This window comes from Podarcis tiliguerta, assembly GCF_965153285.1.
Source record: "Podarcis tiliguerta genome assembly, chromosome: 17".
NCBI classification, from domain to species: Eukaryota; Metazoa; Chordata; class Lepidosauria; order Squamata; family Lacertidae; genus Podarcis; species Podarcis tiliguerta.
The window spans coordinates 30122994-30141808 of NC_139550.1; the positions used below are offsets into that span (position 1 = coordinate 30122994).

Genomic DNA, 18815 nt, shown 5'->3' on the forward strand with positions numbered 1-18815 from the left:
GTGGCGCTCAGGTGTGATACAACAAGGGAAACACTTAAGGTGGTCGCCACATGGCTGTAGCCACATTGCAACTTAAAAGGGATCTAGGGGAATGTCCAGACCGAACTAGTGATACTAGGTATTGTTTTACTGCTTGTATTTTCACATACAATACTGATTTTTGGCGGGATGTAAATTAAAAATGGAAGTAAGCATGGAAAGGATAGCATAAAACAAGCTGCACACTACAGTTCTTATAAAATCCAGTAAAAATCTGGGAAACATGCCCCACTGAGTAAGACTTATTTCTGTGTAAATAAATATGCTTAAGATTGGGCTGAAGAATGAAATATTAGAATAAGAATTGTGGGTTTGGAAGGGACCTCTAGGGTCATCTAGTCCAACCCCCTGCAATGCAGGAATCGCAGCTAATGCATGACATGATCAACCTCTCCTTCAAAACCAAGAAAGGACAATCCACAACCTCTCTAGGGAGTCCATTCCACTGTCGAACAGCTCTCACTGTCAGAAGGTACTTCCTGATGTTGTCATAATCTCCTTCCTTGTAAATTGAATCCATTGGATTGAGTCCTACCCTCTGGAGGAGAAAACAAGCCTACTCCATCTTCCATGTGACAGTCCTCTCAATATTTGAATATGACTATCATATATTCTCTCAGTCTCTTTTCCAGGCTAAAAATAACCACTCCCTCAATCATTCCTCATCAGTCTTGGTTTCCATTCGCTTGATCATCTTGTTTGCCCTACTCAGCACATGTTCCAGCTTAGGAATATCCTCCTTAAATTGTGGCACCCAGAACAACACTATTCCAGGTGGTGTTTGACCTAGGCAGAATAGAATGGTACTATTGCATCCGCCGGTGGCGCTGTGGGTAAAACCTTAGCGCCTAGGACTTGCCGATCGTCAGTTCGGCGGTTCGAATCCCCGCAGCGGGGTGAGCTCCCGTTGTTCGGTCCCAGTGCCTGCCAACCTAGCAGTTCGAAAGCACCCCCGGGTTCAAGTAGATAAATAGGGACCGCTTACTAGCGGGAAGGTAAACGGCGTTTTCGTGTGCTGTGCTGGCTCGCCAGATGCAGCTTGTCACGCTAGCCACGTGACCCGGAAGTGTCTGCGGACAGCGCTGGCCCCCGGCCTCTTGAGTGAGATGGGCGCACAACCCTAGAGTTGGACACGACTGGCCCATACGGGCAGGGGTACCTTTACCTTTACCTTTATATTGCATCCCTTGATCTGGAGACTATACTGGTTGATAGCATTAGCTTTTTTTTACTTCTGCATTCCACTGTTGACTTATTAGCTACCCCCCTCCCCAAGTTTGGTGTCATCTGCAAATTTGGTGAGCATCCCTTCAATTCCTTCATTCAAGTTGTTTATAAAGACATTGGACAACAATGGGCCCAAGGCAGAACCCTGAGGCACCCCACTTTGCCACTCTTTTCCAGGATGATAAGGAACCATGAATGAGCACTCCTTGGGTTTGGTCAGTCAACCAGCTACAAATCCACCCAACAGTTACCTAATCCAGCCCATGTGTTACTAGCTGCTCTGCAAAAATATGTGGAACTTTGTCAAAAGCCTTACTGAAATCAAGATACACTATGCCCACAGCATTCCCCTGATCCACCAAGCTTGTTACTTTATACAGTGGTACCTCGGGTTAAGTACTTAATTCGTTCCAGAGGTCTGTTCTTAACCTGAAACTGTTCTTAACCTGAAGCACCACTTTAGCCAATGGGGCCTGCTGCTGCTGCTGCACCGCAGGAGCACGATTTCTGTTCTCATCCTGAAACAAAGTTCTTAACCCGAGGTACTGGGTTTCTGGGTTAGCGGACTCTTTAACCTGAAGCGTATGTAACCTGAGGTACCACTGTATATATAAAAAAGGAATGAGATTCATCTGGCATGACTTGTTTTTTTTAGAAACCCATGCTGGGTCGTAGTAATCACATCCTTTTTCTAACTGTTCACAGACTGACTGTTTCATTAGTTAATAGGAACTCCCATAGACCTCAGTCTGCCTTACCCTTTGAGTCGTTCAGCCTTTGAGCATTATGTTCCAAGCAATGTTATAAAGTCATTCCAAGTTTCTGCACATCCTGGCTTTGCAGAATGGCTGCTCTGAAAATTGGATTTAAGGAGCCAGTCCTTCCCAACTACAGATCATTGGTGCCAGCTTACATGGGAGCAAAGACCAGAATTATTTGTATGGTCCACATCTCTGTAGCTTTCTGTGGTGGGGTGAAGAGAACTCCTTTTGTAATCTTGCTGCAGTATCCCACAATAATATGGGGATCCATTATTATTTTACAGTGATGTCATTCCTCCCAAAGGATCCAAAAGCATATAACATCATACTCAAAACATCATTAAAACAATTACAAAAAACAGAATTATTTATATTTTTTGGATTGATTCCTCACCCAAGCAAGCAGAAATGTTGGGATTTTAGTTAATTTCGTCTGGTTGTGTTGACCTGTTAATTGTCTTAAGCGAGGGATTTATTGAAGCTCATATTTTAAAAAACAAATCTAGTGAAGAAAGTTAAGCTTATATTTCCAAATTTGTTCTGGTTTCACAGATCATTTTTGAGGGAGAATAATACAGTGCAAAATAAGAGCTCCCATTTAATACACTGAGCCAACGTTTCAAATGCACTATGCAGGGGGCACTTAGAACAATTGCATTTTGGTCACTACTTGGGAATGCCAAGTACTGCAGTGCTGATTCCTTTCCAACCAACATTCCCTCTCACAGATATGTAGCACTTAAATGATTAATCTTTTGTTATTAGATTTTTGCTCAAACAGATCTTGAAAGAAATAATAAATTGGGGAAAAGGGATGCCCACAGAAGATTGAAAAGGCACCCTAACACTTTATTAGAGTTTTTACTTTTTTCTTCTTGAGAGGTTTTCTAAATTACTTTTTATTTGCACCTTTCATTTCTTCTCTCTGAAAATTCCTCTCCAGTCTCTGGTGCTTCTTTTGTAACCATGCTCATCACCTCCAATTTGTAACCATGTTCATCACCTCCAAAATTATAGAGACCAAATACTCGGCCTGGTCTGTATTGACCATGAGGCAATGGGAGGCAGAGGCAGGCTCGACTAGGTGCCTAATTCCAAGTTAGGCATATATTAGAACCCTGGCAGGGCGCTTGAGAGCAGAGAATCAGCAAAGGGTACACAGGGCTCTCTTCTCACTTGTATACAAATTCCAAAGCCCCTTTAACTGCGGTTTCATATTTCAAGGTTTTGTTCTTGGCTGCAGCTCAGAGTTAGAGATGAAAGAGCTTTCGGAGAACTGCGCTCTAAACCCTGCACAGTCGCATGATCCTGGTAAGTCATAGTTTTGATTGTCTTGTGTGAAGAGTGGCAGCACTAGAACAAAATGTCAGAGGGGAACATAGATGGGGAAACATGTATTTCTAGGTGGGCGAGTTGTGTTCCACATGTTAAGCTTTCCGAAAGAAAAATAACTATATGTTAATGTCGGAATCCAGTCGTGGTGGCAAGCTCCTTGTTTGTGAACCAGGCCACACAATGGCCTTGTTAATTTATGGACTAAGAGGCTGACTTTAACCACTGGTTGGGGCCCAAGTTTGCACATGCACCCCAGGAAGGTCACTTTGGTGCCATTTGATTTCACACCCAGAGACGCACTCCATTGTCTCTCGAGATAGGTGGAGGCCAACAAGTATGAGACCATTGAGTTGACTCCTATCACTTCACCCTGTTAATTCTTCTCACACACAAAGTATCGCCTGCAAATAAAAGCCTTTTACATCAGAGGAGGATTCTAGCTCGCCCACTTACAGCTCTGGCAGGAATTATCAGCAAAACAATAATAGCAGTTAGCAGCTTTATTATTAGTACATAGGGGGATATTCAGAAACATGATCCCTGCCCCCAATCTGCAGATTAATGAAGTCCAAAGCCATCCTACCACCTTATTCATATTTTGTACTGTTGCATGCATAGGCAGTCTTGGTTAGGTTTATTGGGTTGTGCCAGCAGAGGTGCGGGAACTGTTGTTAGGATCCCCAGCTCAATTAACCCTAACAAGACAAGCATATTAGCCTTGATCCCAGATAGTTCCTTTCTTAAGCAGTCCAAGCTCTGAATCCCCCCCCCCCCCCCCGTTAGTTTGGGCATTAAGGAGACAATGGTCTCGGAGGTAGCCATACAAATCTGCAAATCTTTCTCGCTCTGCCCTATCAGTTCCTTTGGCTGTGGACTGAGCCTGTTGATTACAGGTAGAGCCTGTGTTGAACTGCATGTTGTTATGATCCACGTGTGTAATAAAATAATTTTCACATACTACATTTGTGTTGCCTCCCATTCTATCTGCTGCTATGTCTAGATTCTCCCTTTTTTGATGGAGACGTGCTGTAGACTTTTTAGAACATTCTGCCTTTTCCTACTTCTACTGCCTTCTGGTACTTTTGGTCTATATTGGGTCCCTTTGAAGTTCCTTTAAGGGGACATGTTGCAGCAACACGAGTCTCCTATTCAATCAGAGAAGCAGTATTCCAACTCCTGGATGCGTGTGCAAGCCTTATAGAGGCATGGGATCACTAGCAGAGCCAAACTGTGCTCTGGGACACATGACTTCTGTGCAGAGGAAACAGTCTGGGAAACAGTTGCGTTGAATCAAAGGTGACCTGTTCCAGAAGCTTCGCTAACACCATCTTAGTAATCAAGATAACCCCACAATTAATTGGTAGTTCTTGCAGCAATGAGCTCATATATATTCACTTGCTTTGATATAAGCTAATTAGCAGACTCTAATGTTATCCTTAGGGACGTGGGTGGCGCTGTGGGTTAAACCACAGAGCCTAGGACTTGCCAATCAGAAGGTCGGCGGTTCGAATCCCCGCGACGGGGTGAACTCCCATTGTTCGGTCCCTGCTCCTGCCAACCTAGCAGTTTGAAAGCACGTCAAAGTGCAAGTAGATAAATAGGTACTGCTCTGGCGGGAAGGTAAACGGCATTTCTCTGGTTCGCCAGAAGCGGCTTAGTCATGCTGGCCACATGACCTGGAAGCTATACACCGGCTCCCTCGGCCAGCAAAGCGAGATGAGCACCACAACCCGAGAGTCGCTCATGACTGGACCTAATGGTCAGGGGTCCCTTTAATGTTATCCTTATCTGTCAGCTTGGGGTGCTGTGCTCTGAGCCCAGAAAGGTTAACTATCTGTAAGATTTGGGTGTTTGCCACCTATGCTCTCATCTGGTTAGGTAAAGCGATGGGAAGTTGTGGCCAAAGAGACGTATGCTGCTTTGTGTATAAAGAATGTATGCATGCACTGACGGAGGAAGAGGAGTGCGAGGGGATTGCCTGTCCCCGGCAATGCAATCCCGGTGGGGTACCTGCGCTGGGCGTCCCACCCCCAGGACGAGTTCCAGCGCCAGCTCCGCCCCCGCCTGCTCTCCGCCTTCCCGGTGCCAGAGCATGAAGCTCCACCACTGTATGCATGTTTGCTTGGGTGCAGACAAGCCATCTTGCTGTGGTATCCATCCTAAGTCTGTAAAGGCTGGGAGACCTAGCAGGCTGATCTGCTTTAAGTCTACACTTTACTTGAATAAAGCATTAGAACTGATCCCTCTGGCATTTTTGACACCCTTCTTTGGTATCCCTTCACCCAACAACTCACATGAGCCCTCCTTTGGGGCAGTCGATCACCCTTTTTCTGTTTCTTTTTTGCAGACACTGGCTGCAAGGGGTGATTTCTCCCATGTGCATCTGATACCTGCTAAATGTAGGCTTCTATTCTCATTTTCCTGGCAGCTGATGGGGAAGCATTTTGCCAGCACTAGAGCGTGGGGCTTCCCAGGCACTTGGGAACCCACATAAGGGATTTTGACATGTGGGGTGAGACAACCCCCTTCTCAACTGTGATGTCCTATTGAAAACATATGCTCAACAGGTGGGTTGTTCCCAATGCCTGAGATCACAGAATTAACCGTTTTGGGTGGTATCTTCTTTGAAACGAATGTCTCCTTAAGATATACCAAGATACATTTAATTACATCTGGGATTATCTCCAGTTAAAGTGTTGATTTCCAACCTGATTATGGAATCTGCTTACTCAGGTTCCTAAAAGAAAGAGGGCTGTGCCAAACACATAATTTCCCCTTTCTATTAAACTGTTTTTTTGGACTAGAGTTCAGGTACATAAATAATATAATAGGTTTTCACTTAATATATATTTGAAGTCCCCCAACAGTTTAAATGTAGAACATCTTCCATGCAGTGGATGAATTTTGGGGTGGGGGGGAGAAAGACACCACTAATTACTTTGATTTCTAAAAATACAAATTGCATTAGACTTCATAAGTTTTGTTGGAATTACAGATTGAGTAAAAAGAAAACCACACTAAACAGATGTACAAAACAAAATGTTTAATGTTTCAGTTATAAAATAATTTTTGAAAGATACAGGGATGTATAGGAGAGTAGAAAAGGACTATAAAAAGCAAACACAAAATTAACTGCCCAGATTTAAAAATTGATTGATGGTATTATCATTACCTTTGTGGAAAGTTACCAATTCCTGTAGCCACAATTTGGAACTCTTTCCAACTAATCCTCCTACATCCTTGCATTTTAGTGATACATTTTTGCATATATTTAGGTTCTGCCTCATATTTAGTTATTCCATAGTTTATACTTACTTTACTCTCCCCCCCCAACAAACACACAGCTTTTTTCTTGCAAGTAATATTTTGAAGACCTTTCCCTATTTAGCAAGTCAAAGCTGCTACAACCATTTTGCCCCATCCTCATTCAAGAAACAACAGCGCTATTACCCAAGCTTTCTATCACCGGCAACCCCAACAACAGTTGCCTATAAGCTTTTCTTCACAGCATTTGTATGAAAGGCTGCTAGTCATTTGGAGGAGGTTATAAATTATCCACCAAGTCAACGTGCCATGCTGAAAGGCAGCTTGCTCCTTTAAAGGTGTCTATCCCAAGTGGCAAAGGGTATATATAATGAAGTAAACGCCACGACAAGGAGAAAAGACACTTAGTAAATACAAACGGTTAAAAAATGTGTTATTGGAATGATCCAACTTCTCCAAGATTATTTGTTTTAAGATTAAGACAGAACACTTGGATTGAGGCCCGTTTGGAGTCTACTGAAACAAGTTAATGGAATGAAATCAGCTCAGCTGGCTAGCGGGTTACAGCCTCCCTGGACTGCTGGCAACTGAAATCTACCGCTTCTGCAAACTGCTTCTGCACTGGCAAGCAAGAAACCCAGCCACTCCAGGCTGATCGTGAGCAGGGAGGCTTTGATTGACTTAGTAGCAGATACCTCTACACTCAAGACTTCAGATGGAGCTATTGTGACACAAGTTCCTCGTTTTTCAAGGGGGGTGGGCCAAGAGTGTTTCCAAATCAAGGGAAGCTACTGTTGTTCTGGCACAGCAGCAAGTGGAAGCAGGACCCCACAGATTGCTGCTCTTCAAAGAAAAGGCTCGACAAATCTCAGACTGGTTAATTCCAGTGCGTCTGCTGCATGCTACCAACGGAAGCAAGAGGAATGAACGGGAGGGCCAGCTATGCATCTGCTTGCTGTTTGTTGGTCTTCTTCAAGAGCTTTCTCAGGTTAGATGACATGAAGTAAGGCTTTTCGGTAGAGCCATCATTACGTTCCAGATCTTCCACTGCAAAGAGAGACAAATTCCCCCAGCAAAAGGGATGTGAAAAAGTCTGTCTCCCAAGTACCAAACGGCCGGTATCTGGGATCAAGTAAGGCCATTACAAAGGGAAAGTGTTAGCAATCTGAACCTGTGAAAACACAGGGAAACCTGACACCACTAACTGGAGGCTAGTGTTCCCTACTCTAGATGCATGTCCCAAACTGAGAAGGATTTCGAACTGACAAGTCAATCCTTCCACTTTTCCTCAAGGAAGATTGAACAATTCCTCATGGTGAAGGATATGGTCAGGATGGGTTTCCTCAACCATGTCTCGGTGCGAGGAGATGGATCACCCCATTCTCAAGGCTATGGCAGTGTCCTCATGATTCCACAGATGTCAAGATCTGGATGAAATCTCACATTTGAGGCAACATTTGCATTAAGAAAATTAAGTGGGAAGCTCACAACTTCCCTCCTCTCCGCATGTAAATTGAGTGCTTAGAACGAAGCTGTCAGTTGAACCTTGCAATGCACAACAAGCAGGTACGTATGAACTCTGAACTGCACAGCTTCTTTTGAGGATAGAATTTACCGTATTTTTCGCTCTATAAGACGCATCAGACCACAAGACGCACCTAGTTTTTAGAGGAGGAAAACAAGAAAAAAAAAATCTGAATCTCAGAAGCCAGAACAGCAAGAGGGATCACTGCGCAGTGAAAGCAGCAATCCCTCTTGCTGTTCTGGCTTCTGTGATAGCTGCACAGCCTGCATTCACTCCATAAGACGCACACACATTTCCCCTTACTTTTTAGTAGGGAAAAAGTGAGTCTTATAGAGCAAAAAATATGGTAATTCAACAGCCTTTTAAATTTAGCAGGATTCCAGGCAAGCAGAATCGGAGGAGAAGATGAGGAGTTCAATTTGCATATTTAAAATGCAGAGTCATGTTTTTACACCTGCTTTCTTTTTCCAAGGGGTGGCAATGAAGAGGATCTTTTTTCCTCCATGGGGAAGCAGGAAAAGAAGCTGAAGAATACTGCCTCTGGCCATGGCAGCAACAGTGGTGGTGATAAGTTATATGAAGTTTTGCTCTGCTTGTCTTTTTATTTGGAAATTCTTTATCTTTTTTATTAGCATCAAGCTGATCAATTAAGCTTTGTAAAGAGCACCATTCCCCTACTCACATCCTGACAAATACTATGCCTCTTTTGTGATATAAGATCCAATGTATGTGAATAGCAGACTGGCCCATTTGCCAGACGCATATCAAACCTGCATCTGGCCTTCTCTTCACAAAGTTCTGTCTTTGCAGCCTTTTGTCAACTTCCCTGCATATATATATTTTTAAAAACTGGTGCAGCACAAGAAAGAGGCATATTCCTGATACAGGTATGAGTGATCTGCTCAAAACCAAAATTGGCTGCTCAAAAAAAAAAGTCCACCAGAAACAGTGACGTCTTCAAAAACTTCAAAAAGTGCTCTGCCTGCTCAGGTCATCAACAGGCAGCAGTAGGACCATAGTTTTTTTGGATTTCATACCAGTATTGCCTCTGGAAAATGATTTTCACCTTTTATTTTGCTTCCAGAACCTGTTTAGCCAGAGACAACCCTGGGGCAGAAGAAATGTGTACACATCATGGGAAGCAAAACCTTTCTCTCATTTAGCTCCTTTAGAAAACAACTGCCTGCCACTAGCCGCAGGAGTTTCCAGGCTGGCCAGTGTCTCATGAAACACTACAGAATTTATAATGCTTTTGGTCTCCAATTTCATCTTTAAAAAAACAAGTTGCCATCTCATTGTGATGAAGATCACTAGTGAGTCTTTCTCAACATTCATTTAATTTCATTTTGACTGGATCCTATGCTATCTTTTGCATGTTTACAGAATATCTGTGCCAAAAGCAACTCTCAAGGATAACCAAGAAGCCAGGGACAAAAAAAAAAATCAAAAAAACTTATCATAATTATATTTAATCAAAGGTAATTCCAGACCATAAACTTGAAGTGGATCATGTTCCACATGACACCTGGAGAGCTAACATAAAGGAAGTATCTCTTTAATAAGGCACTGAGTTTTCCAAGATGGAATCTGGAAGTTTGATGCCGTGTGGGACAAGATGCAGAATGTATTAAGTGTTTTCAAGAAAACCTCCCAATACAGCGTTCTGTCTGCCCCACTTTCCTTTCTGACTGCCTAGCCTCTGCCAAACCCACATAATTCCTTTTCATCCTTTCCTAAGCAAATTCACAATTGTTTGCTAACTCACCTTCCCTCCCTTATCCCCACCAAAAACAAAAACAAAAAAATACCCTTTAGTTTTACAATGATTGGAGCCAGATTTGTTTTTCTGGCACAAGGAATAAATATCCTGACATATACTATGTTCAGCTAATAAAACTTTTGTAAAGCAGACAAAAATAAACTGCAGCTTTATACAATACTGAAAAACCAGGGGGGTTGTATTTTGAGGAAGAAAATCTAATACTTTATCTGCCATAGGAAGGAGATATCAGTCACAGATTTTTCAAGATCATTATTAGCTTAATTAAGGACTTTGCAAAGATGTACATTGGGAATTTCAAGGCTACACTGGGAATTCCAACACTACATTTTGACTATAGTTCAGTATGGTATGCTAAAACTTATGTATTTCAATGGGCTTAAGCATACATAGCTGTGTGGGATTGGGACCATAGCCTAGGAAGAGAGCCATTAGGGAAATGAGTAGCCATTGCTTTCCGCATCAAGACAAGCTGTAGAGAAGTTACATACAAGCAAATGTTGTATATTGATAAAGATTACTCTGCAAGCTACTATAATCTCAATGGCATGCTAGAGTGTCTGAACAGTTCAGTAAAAGGGATCATCCAGCAGGATAGCAAGCTTGCAGGTTGTACAGAATACTGCTTTTCAACAAAATAAGTAAAGGAACTGAAAATGAAGGAAACTCAAAGCTTCTGGGAGAAATGGCCAAGAGCCCCACAAAGTTGCAGCAGGAACTTCAAAACAAAGAAACAACTCTTTGCTGCTCTGCTAGAATCCCTTTCCTCCTCCACTTACTTCTGCCTGGAAGCAAGTCCTAAGCAATTTGAAGCCTCCCGTCTAAGTAGACTCAACTCAAAACCAGCCCAACCAGCCAAAGATATCCCTAGCACCTCAATAATTTTGGTTATTTTGCCCCTTTGGACAAAAGCATCTGCTCTCGAAATTCACTGATAACCAAATAAATGGCTCTGTTCTACATCTGCCTAGTCAAGGAAAGGGTAAGTCCAAGAAATGATCCAATACTTAATGTAAATATCTGCAGCACCCACTCTGTACTGTATGCATTCTGCTTATTTATGCAACCGGTTAAATAGCCAGACTTGCTATAGCGATGGCATTTTGGGGGAGAGCAGAAAACAGCACCGCATGGTGCAAACAACGGAGATGCGGCGAGTTTTCCTGACATTAAACGCATTCGGCCTTGAACTTCCGCTTCCGCTCCTCTGGCGCCAGAATGTTTGCCTCCCACTTGCCAGAGGAAGCGCTGTTTCCCAGAACAGCAAAACTAGGAGGTTTGCACCAGTTCTCAGGGCAGCCATGAAGGAACAACACCTGCACACGGACCAGGCAGGTGTGCACAAGGCTCACAGTGGGGAAACCTGTGTGCGCCTCTCCCACTCCATGCGCCAGTCCCTATTCCTGGCTCTCAGCACTTTTGGAAGATTCTAGGCTTCCCTTCAGCAGGATTTCACTCAGTGCGGGGGACATGTAATAAGGCCGCTCAGGAGATCCGTCATTCCTTTCCAGGTCTTCACCTTTTGGGATCCCACGGAAGACAGAGAAAGCAGCCGCAGAAGGATGGACAAGAGAGAAGCAAAGCAAAACAAATAAAGACAAAAGCAAAGGAATACAAAACAAAAAGGGGAGAGAGAGAGAGAGAGAGAGAAAGAGAAGATTTGGAGTTAGTTGCAAATAGATTCCTCCACCCAGAAAGAGAGTAAGGCAGCTTAGGCAGTCAACTGCTTTTATGCTATGGAAAATGCTTGCTACTATACTATAGCGGAAGCGGAGGAGTTGCTAACTGAGCTGATGGCGGAGACATGAAGGAAAAATCAGAAGTTAATAGTTTCACAATCGCAAGAGGAGTCAGCTCGTACGACCCTGCTACCACGGGGCTAAAATGAGTCATTTCCAGATCCAGAGAGCTGGTATGGTGCAGTGCTGTTCTAAGATCTAGGAAACCAGGTATTCAAATCCTCACGCAGCCATGAAGCTCACTGCATGACCTTGGACCTGTCAATTATTCCCCCACTGCATCCCCTCCCAAACCAGCTGGATGCCTTTGGGAAAGCCACAAACCAAGCCTAAACTCAACAGCTGTCCCAAGTTCTCTCTTTCCTGCATCAGGTAGACAAGAGGTATCCTAGCTGTGAATCTGGGGAGGTTCTGCATCACTGTTCTGACAAATAGTGAATGGCAGACTTCTCCTGATGCTTTTTAAAGTCTGCTGAATCGATGGCCATGACCATATCTTAGAACAGTGAGTTCCGTAAGCCAACTGTGTGAGAAAAGACCTTCCTTTGATCAATCCTAAACTGTAGTTCTCTCTCCCCCCCCTTTGTGTATGTGTGTGTGTGTGTGTGTGCCTCACAGTGTGGGAGGCGGAGGCAAATAAAGACTTGAGATAAGAAGGCACATTCTGCCTGTCCTTGACTGCTACCTAATAGGGAAGACTCGGATTGTTACAGGGGAGCCTCTCAGCTAAATAAAAGTGCAACAATTCAGCCAAGTAGGCAGTCTTTTCTGCCTCTGCTGAAGATCTCTTTGCACCTACAATTTGAGAAGCACTGAGGTGGTAAATGCAGTACCTATTGGGGGAAACTCACAGCCAGATAGAGGGTTTCTAATTCAGAGAAAGAAAAGGAACCGGGAAAGAGGCAGGAGACAACAAGAGGGGAATATGACCAAGGGAATGGGAAGGAAATTCTCCCTTGGGAACGGAATCGATTGGCTGCCTCAAACACATTTTAAGTCAATATGCAATTCTGCTGCAATGCAAATGCAACAAAAAGACAGACACATATAGGGGCGCTCTAGGATTTAAATGATCAGAAAGGGCAACTACTTAAAATAAATGTGCAAGTTACCTAAACCTCAGAGGTGCCCTTTTCAGATATTATAGGAAGGAAGCATAGTGTAGCATGGCACTGGGAGCAAACCCCAGTACAGTAAGTGGGCATCTTTCTGAATAAGCGTGAATAGGAGCGGGCTGTACATTTTAAATTACCACTCTTCATTTTTTTAGCACTCCCCATGACAAGAAGATACTAAAATGCAAAGTAGGCTCAAAATCAAAACTCTCAGCCTTCCCGGTTAGAAACTGCCCTCTTCAGTTAATCAGCTTCAGCTGATTAAATCTACCAATTAAACTTCGTAATCCAATTGATTAGCAAACGAGTGCTGGAAAATGCAGAGGCAAAATAAGGGCAGAAGGGCTGAGGGTTCTTTTGTAGCCTACAGCTTCTATGACTGGTATTCAAAAGTCAGTTTATCCGAATGTGTCCCCCCAGAAGAGAAGTCAGTGACAGATGACATGACATAGATCACAATGACTCTGTTAGCCTTCAATGCACAACAGCAGTTTGTGCTGTAACAGACTGACATGGCTGTTATCTGGAATGGAATATCACTAGAGCCCAACCTTTTGGCAAAAGCAAGGCCCATGCAGGACCATTTTTTCTGGCCTGCATCATGCCTTCTGAGGGTCCTCTTGCACTATGGCCCAAGGAATCAGGAATTTGTGGTTCTTTTGTGGGTAGGGGAGGCATAGGAGAAACTGCCTGCAGGACATTTTCAGCAGCTGCTGGTTTAATACCACAGTGACTGGAGCATTTCCATTACAGTTTATAGTGCTTGGGCAAACGTGCTTTTTTCACTAGAACGGCACCAGAGCTGGATACTTACAGAAACACAGGAAGAGTGTGTCCACACACATGGCATACACACTGAAGAATCCGTGTGCAATTAGATAGGAGCCTACAACCACCGTCTGCAAGAAAAAGCAGAGAATCGTCTCTGTTACGAGCTGCATCTCAGCTAGCCAGCGGCTGCAAACTAGAAATGGCATTGAAGCTGCAACTTTTGCAAGAAGTCAAGAGTTGAAACCTGGGATCATAAAAGTCAAGATGATGACCTTGGGCCAGTCAGTTACTTTCTGCCAAAACTCACAGGGTTGTTGTGAGAATAAAATAGGTGGCGGGGAGAACCACATTCACCGCCTTGAACTCGTTGCAGGTGAAATAAATGTAAGACAGAGAGTCCAATACAGATATTACTGCCAATTAATAGTGGTTTTCTCCTCCCTTCCCCTGCGTCCTCAACAAGCAACACAACTAACAAGGACTAGCTCAAACTATCATAGCTGAAAGACAGAATATGCAAAAGAAACTTTAGCTTCCAAGATATGTAGTAGGGGGGCTAAGAACTGAAGAAGTCCTTAGCTTAGATACCAACCAGAATGGGGACCCAGTAGTAGTTAAGGGGTGGTGCTGTGTCTTGAATAACTTTTATCCTCTGGGTGAAAAAGAAGAAGGCAAGTATACCTAAAAGAGGAAAGAAAAACAAAATCATTTCATCTCAGAATTTTCTGTCTGATCTTCAAGTCAAACTTTTGAATCCATTCCTCCCCTCCTCCACCTCAAAAGCTATTCCCTCTGTGCCCCATGCATCTTTCGACAAGGTCTCTGCACAAATAAACATCCCCCTTCCCTGCAAAATTAGCTCTTGGACCTTGCGTTTTCTATCTGTGTGTAGTGGGAACAAGCTGAGCAAAAAGGAAGTAAGAAGCAAAACAACGCTGGGAATGAGGGGGCGGAGGGCCTCTGCAAATGGAAGGCATTTCATTCCCGAGGAGAAGCTGAATAAATCAGAGGATGAAGGATATTTGAGAGGAGGCCTGAAATATCCCCAAGAACTTACCAACACTTCCCACAATCAGGAGTTTGCCAAGGAAAAGCAGGAAGTCTGTGACTTTATCCAGAACAGCAACCCTGAAAGCAGATAGAAGGAGAAACAATAATTTTCTAAGCCTCCCCTCCATTGTGGAATTATGTTAGAGAAATTTCTAGCAATGCCTAGAAGAGACTCCCGAGTAAAGTTTCTGTAGGCAGCTTTTCGCAACCTGGTGCCCTCTAGATGTTGTTGGACTACAACTCCCAGAACATCAGGCAGTCTTAACAGCATGTGGAGGGCACCAGGTTAGAGAAGGCCACTTTAGGTAAAGGTAAAGGTACCCCTGCCCGTACGGACCAGTCTTGACAGACTCTAGGGTTGTGCGCCCATCTCACTCAAGAGGCCGGGGGCCAGCGCTGTCCGAAGACACTTCCGGGTCACGTGGCCAGCGTGACATCGCTGCTCTGGCGAGCCAGAGCCGCACACGGAAACACCGTTTACCTTCCCGCTAGTAAGCGGTCCCTATTTATCTACTTGCACCCAGGGGTGCTTTCGAACTGCTAGGTTGGCAGGCGCTGGGACCGAACAGCGGGAGCGCACCCCGCCACGGGGATTCGAACCACCGACCTTTCGATCGGCAAGCCCTAGGCACTGAGGCGTTAACCCACAGCGCCACCCGCGTCCCTGAAGGCCACTTTAGATTATAGGTAAACGAACTGCCATGCATTTTCCCTTGTTGGAGTGGGCACAACCTACAGATCATGGATTGCAGACCCCTGCAGTACACATGCCATTTTTGTGGCTCAGGATTTATATTGCTTCCCCATTCACACCTCTGATACTGGACTTCACCATGCTTCTCCTCCCTCCACATTTCTCCTTTGTGCAGGGAAATTCTCAAGTCTGCATCCTCTCAAATAGCTGGTTCAAACAGAGCACATGAATCGAGCTGGTTCGCATCAAAATCACCAAGTTTGCAAGAAAATGATCCATTCCCAATTTTGAATTTAGGACTGAAGCTTTCTTTACACAGGAAATATAGAGCCCTGACCACATCCCCAAACCTTGCCTATAAGCCAGTGCAATGTTAATAGCAATAATTTTATTATTAATATGCCACCCAGCTGACTGGGTTGGCCCAGCCACACCGTGCAGCTTCCAGCAAAATATAAAAACACAATATTTAAAAATTCCTGCTTTCAGGTGTCTTCTAAAAGTTGTATAGTTATTAATCTCCTTGACATCTGGTGGTGGTGGTGGGATTCCACAGGGCAGGTGCCACTACCGAGAAGGCCCTCTGAACCAGCCAACTGACATCTATTCCCTATTGCCCATATGCCCATTTGGGCAGTGGTTTTGGCACTTGGGATCCTTCCCAGTTCTAAAGATATGGAATATGACTCCATGTCATTTTACATTGTGTGCCAGCTGGCAGAAGCTGCGCACCCTCTCTTGTAGCTCTGGGAGGATTCTTCAGCATGGGGCCGGGGCGGGTGGGCAAGCTGTCTCTGAACAAAATGCTTAAAAGGAGTGGGAGGGAAATGAGAGGGAACCTTAAAGCTGGAAGAATTTCATCCCAAAGTAGCTTGCCCAAGGAGGATGCTCCCCCACCAGTCCAAAGAAGCTGGCTATCCCTGTTTAAAGCCCTGAAGCAGTAATAACCAGGCAACTCATTGGCAGGCTCTCACCTGACGATATTCCTCATGAGCAGGAAGAAGGCATTTCTTGCAGAAGTGCAGAAGTTAGTGCCATAAATGGCAATCTGTGTGGGGGGGAAATCACCAAAGAGAATATGAACATTCCATCAAGTTGTCCAGTATACAGTGGTGCCCCGCAAGACGAATGCCTCGCAAGACGGAAAACCCGCTAGACGAAAGGGTTTTCCGTTTTGGAGGTGCTTCGCAAAACGAATTTCCTATGGGCTTGCTTCGCAAGACGAAAATGTCTTGCGAGTTCCTGAGATTTTTTCCCGCTCCCCACCCCCTTTTTCTAAGGCACCAAGCTGCTAATAGCCTTTTAGCAGCTAATCCGCTAATCCCTTAAGCCTTTAATAGCCGCTAATAGCCGCTAAACCGCTAATAGCGCTAATCCGCAAATAGGGTTGCTTCGCAAGACGAAAAAACCGCTAGACGAAGAGACTCGCGGAACGGATTCTTTTCGTCTTGCAAGGCACCACTGTACTTTAATCAGGAGCTTTTGACCTCATGCCCCAGACCAGATGGATGATTTGCATTGATCGTGACTATGTGACATTTGCTCAGCATCAGTGCTGCTCTGTTTCCAGAATGCAAAGAGGACTTGCAGGCAGAGAGAGCACGTTGGGAGTTTCTGTGCTTTCCTTTATGGTGTCTCTCTGTGCTGGTTCTTGTCAATTGTGGCCAAAGGTGGGATGACACCAAATGCAAGAATATAGATTGAATACCTCAACAGTTAACAAAGGATGGTTTATTGGCTTGGCCTAAAATGTTTCAAGTCTGTGGAACAGCCAACACAGCTTCTTTTCTAAAAGAAGTTAGTCATATCTTCCACGCCATATCTGAATATCTTTCGATAGAGCTCAAACCATAATGTCAGCAGATTCAAAACACTTTTGAGTCAATAGAACACCCTCTCTGCATCTTTGAGGTCTCCTCTTCATGTCCTTGTCATCAGAAGAACCCACACAGGTTGAAAGAACAGGGATGTCTTGAGTACAAGGTTTGGTAGCAAATCACAGGTATCACCAGAGCTTTCCAAACTGTGTGTCGCGACATGTTAGTGTATCGGCTGCAGTGTGTAGGCGTGTTACACAAATGCAAATGCTCCCCGCACTCCTCCCAGGGCTGGAGAGGGGTTAGTTTAACTTGCGGCTTGCTAATAAAACTGAATTACTGCATCGCGAAATGATGCATTTCTAAAAGGTGTGTCACCAGCATGAAAAATTTGGAAACATTTGACCTAGACACATTCCAAGCCTCAATACACCTGAAAACAGAGGGCAGATCAACACTCGTGGTTTTTAATGCTAAAAAAAGAGGTAAGGGATGGTTCTGATAACCATATAGCCATATGACGTTCTTTTTAAACGTTCATAATGTGTTATTAAAATGTGACCCCAGAGGGTGCTGCAGAGCAACCAACTACTGGAAACCTGGAAGATGCTATGGAAAGGAAGCAAAGGAGAAACCAAAAGCGGACCTTCCACGTCTTGCCGTTTTAGAACGCTATTTCTAATCATTCTAATAACGTTTAAAAGTTGAGTGTAGATCTAGCCAGAGGCTTCTTCAAGGTCTAAAGCAGGGACAGATATACTATGAAACTAATGAAGGTTAAGCTTCTGGGCCTCTAATCCTGGAGGAGCCCCAGAAGCAATTTAAGTCCACATTGCTTTTGTTAAAAATGGGTCTAATAGGCGCAATTTGAGTCGCACGACTTAAATTGGTTACTTTTTTGTTGTACAGTCAAACCTCGGTTCCCGAATGCCTTTGTTTTGGAACATTTCAGCTCCTGAATGCCGAAAACCTGGAAGTAACAAGCTCCGGTTTTTGAACAATTTTCAGAAACAATTTTCGGCTTCCAAGCCACATTTTTCATTTTTTCCCATTGACTTTGCAGCCAGCCCACTGATCCTCAGTTTTTGAACTTTTTGGAAGCCAAACCAGTCTTCCGGAACAGATTAAGTTTAAAAACTGAGGTTCCACTGCATACATTTCAATAATCCCAAAATTTGAGATTCGGTAGCACAGATGTTGTAAAGGTTGTTGTAAATGACCCCACTGAAGAAGCCAACAGTGGTTACCCAGACCTCATTGCTGGTTGCAAAGGGCCCCCCCCCCCCCGCATAACAGTTCAGGCTTCAGGGTCCCCAAAATGTAGGTCCACCCCTAGTCTAAAGTATGACTAAGGCATTTAATAGCCTCTCCTGCTAATGGCTTGGCTAACTGGTTTGGCAGTCATCCCCATGATCATCTGAGCATCTACAACTCTGCATGAATTCCCTGAGAACGGTCAAGATTCCTCACCATAATGTAGGCATTCCTGTTCAAGAACTTGATGAATTTCTCGAGGCACCAGAAGCAGCATTTGAGACAGGTCAAGAAGAACTTGGCACACTTGTTGTCGGCAGCTAATGCAAGGACGGCAACAAGGAAGAGGAGGAGAAAAAAATTATCTCTTTGTCAGACTGGGCAGGAACCCATGCACACAGTTGCTCACAAGCACAGAATCTGGAATTATCATTAACACTTGAA

The 18815-nt window shown here is 44.1% G+C and overlaps 1 protein-coding gene and 1 long non-coding RNA gene across 4 annotated transcripts in view; one reads left to right on the plus strand and one right to left on the minus strand.

Annotated features, from left to right (window-relative positions):
- The first annotated feature begins 45 nt into the window (after positions 1-45).
- Positions 46-7062, plus strand: LOC310667945. The gene is made up of 3 exons (XR_014506460.1): positions 46-868; positions 1238-3338; positions 5710-7062. It is a non-coding gene; the product is annotated as an uncharacterized lncRNA (long non-coding RNA).
- The window catches only part of SLC44A2 (solute carrier family 44 member 2 (CTL2 blood group)), a 60216-nt gene continuing 47791 nt past the window's right edge, over positions 6391-18815 (minus strand). For 2 of the 3 annotated variants that reach the window (XM_083419863.1, XM_083419864.1), the window contains exons 17-22: positions 18588-18691; positions 16275-16348; positions 14614-14684; positions 14149-14237; positions 13600-13684; positions 6391-7673 (exon numbers count right to left, since the gene is read on the minus strand). In XM_083419863.1, the coding sequence (XP_083275989.1) occupies positions 7567-7673; positions 13600-13684; positions 14149-14237; positions 14614-14684; positions 16275-16348; positions 18588-18691 (530 nt within the window). In that variant the 3' untranslated portion in view covers positions 6391-7566. Of the gene's footprint in view, positions 8255-8507; positions 11451-13599; positions 13685-14148; positions 14238-14613; positions 14685-16274; positions 16349-18587; positions 18692-18815 lie in introns of all 3 variants that reach the window. The other variant, XR_014506290.1, reaches the window with a different exon arrangement.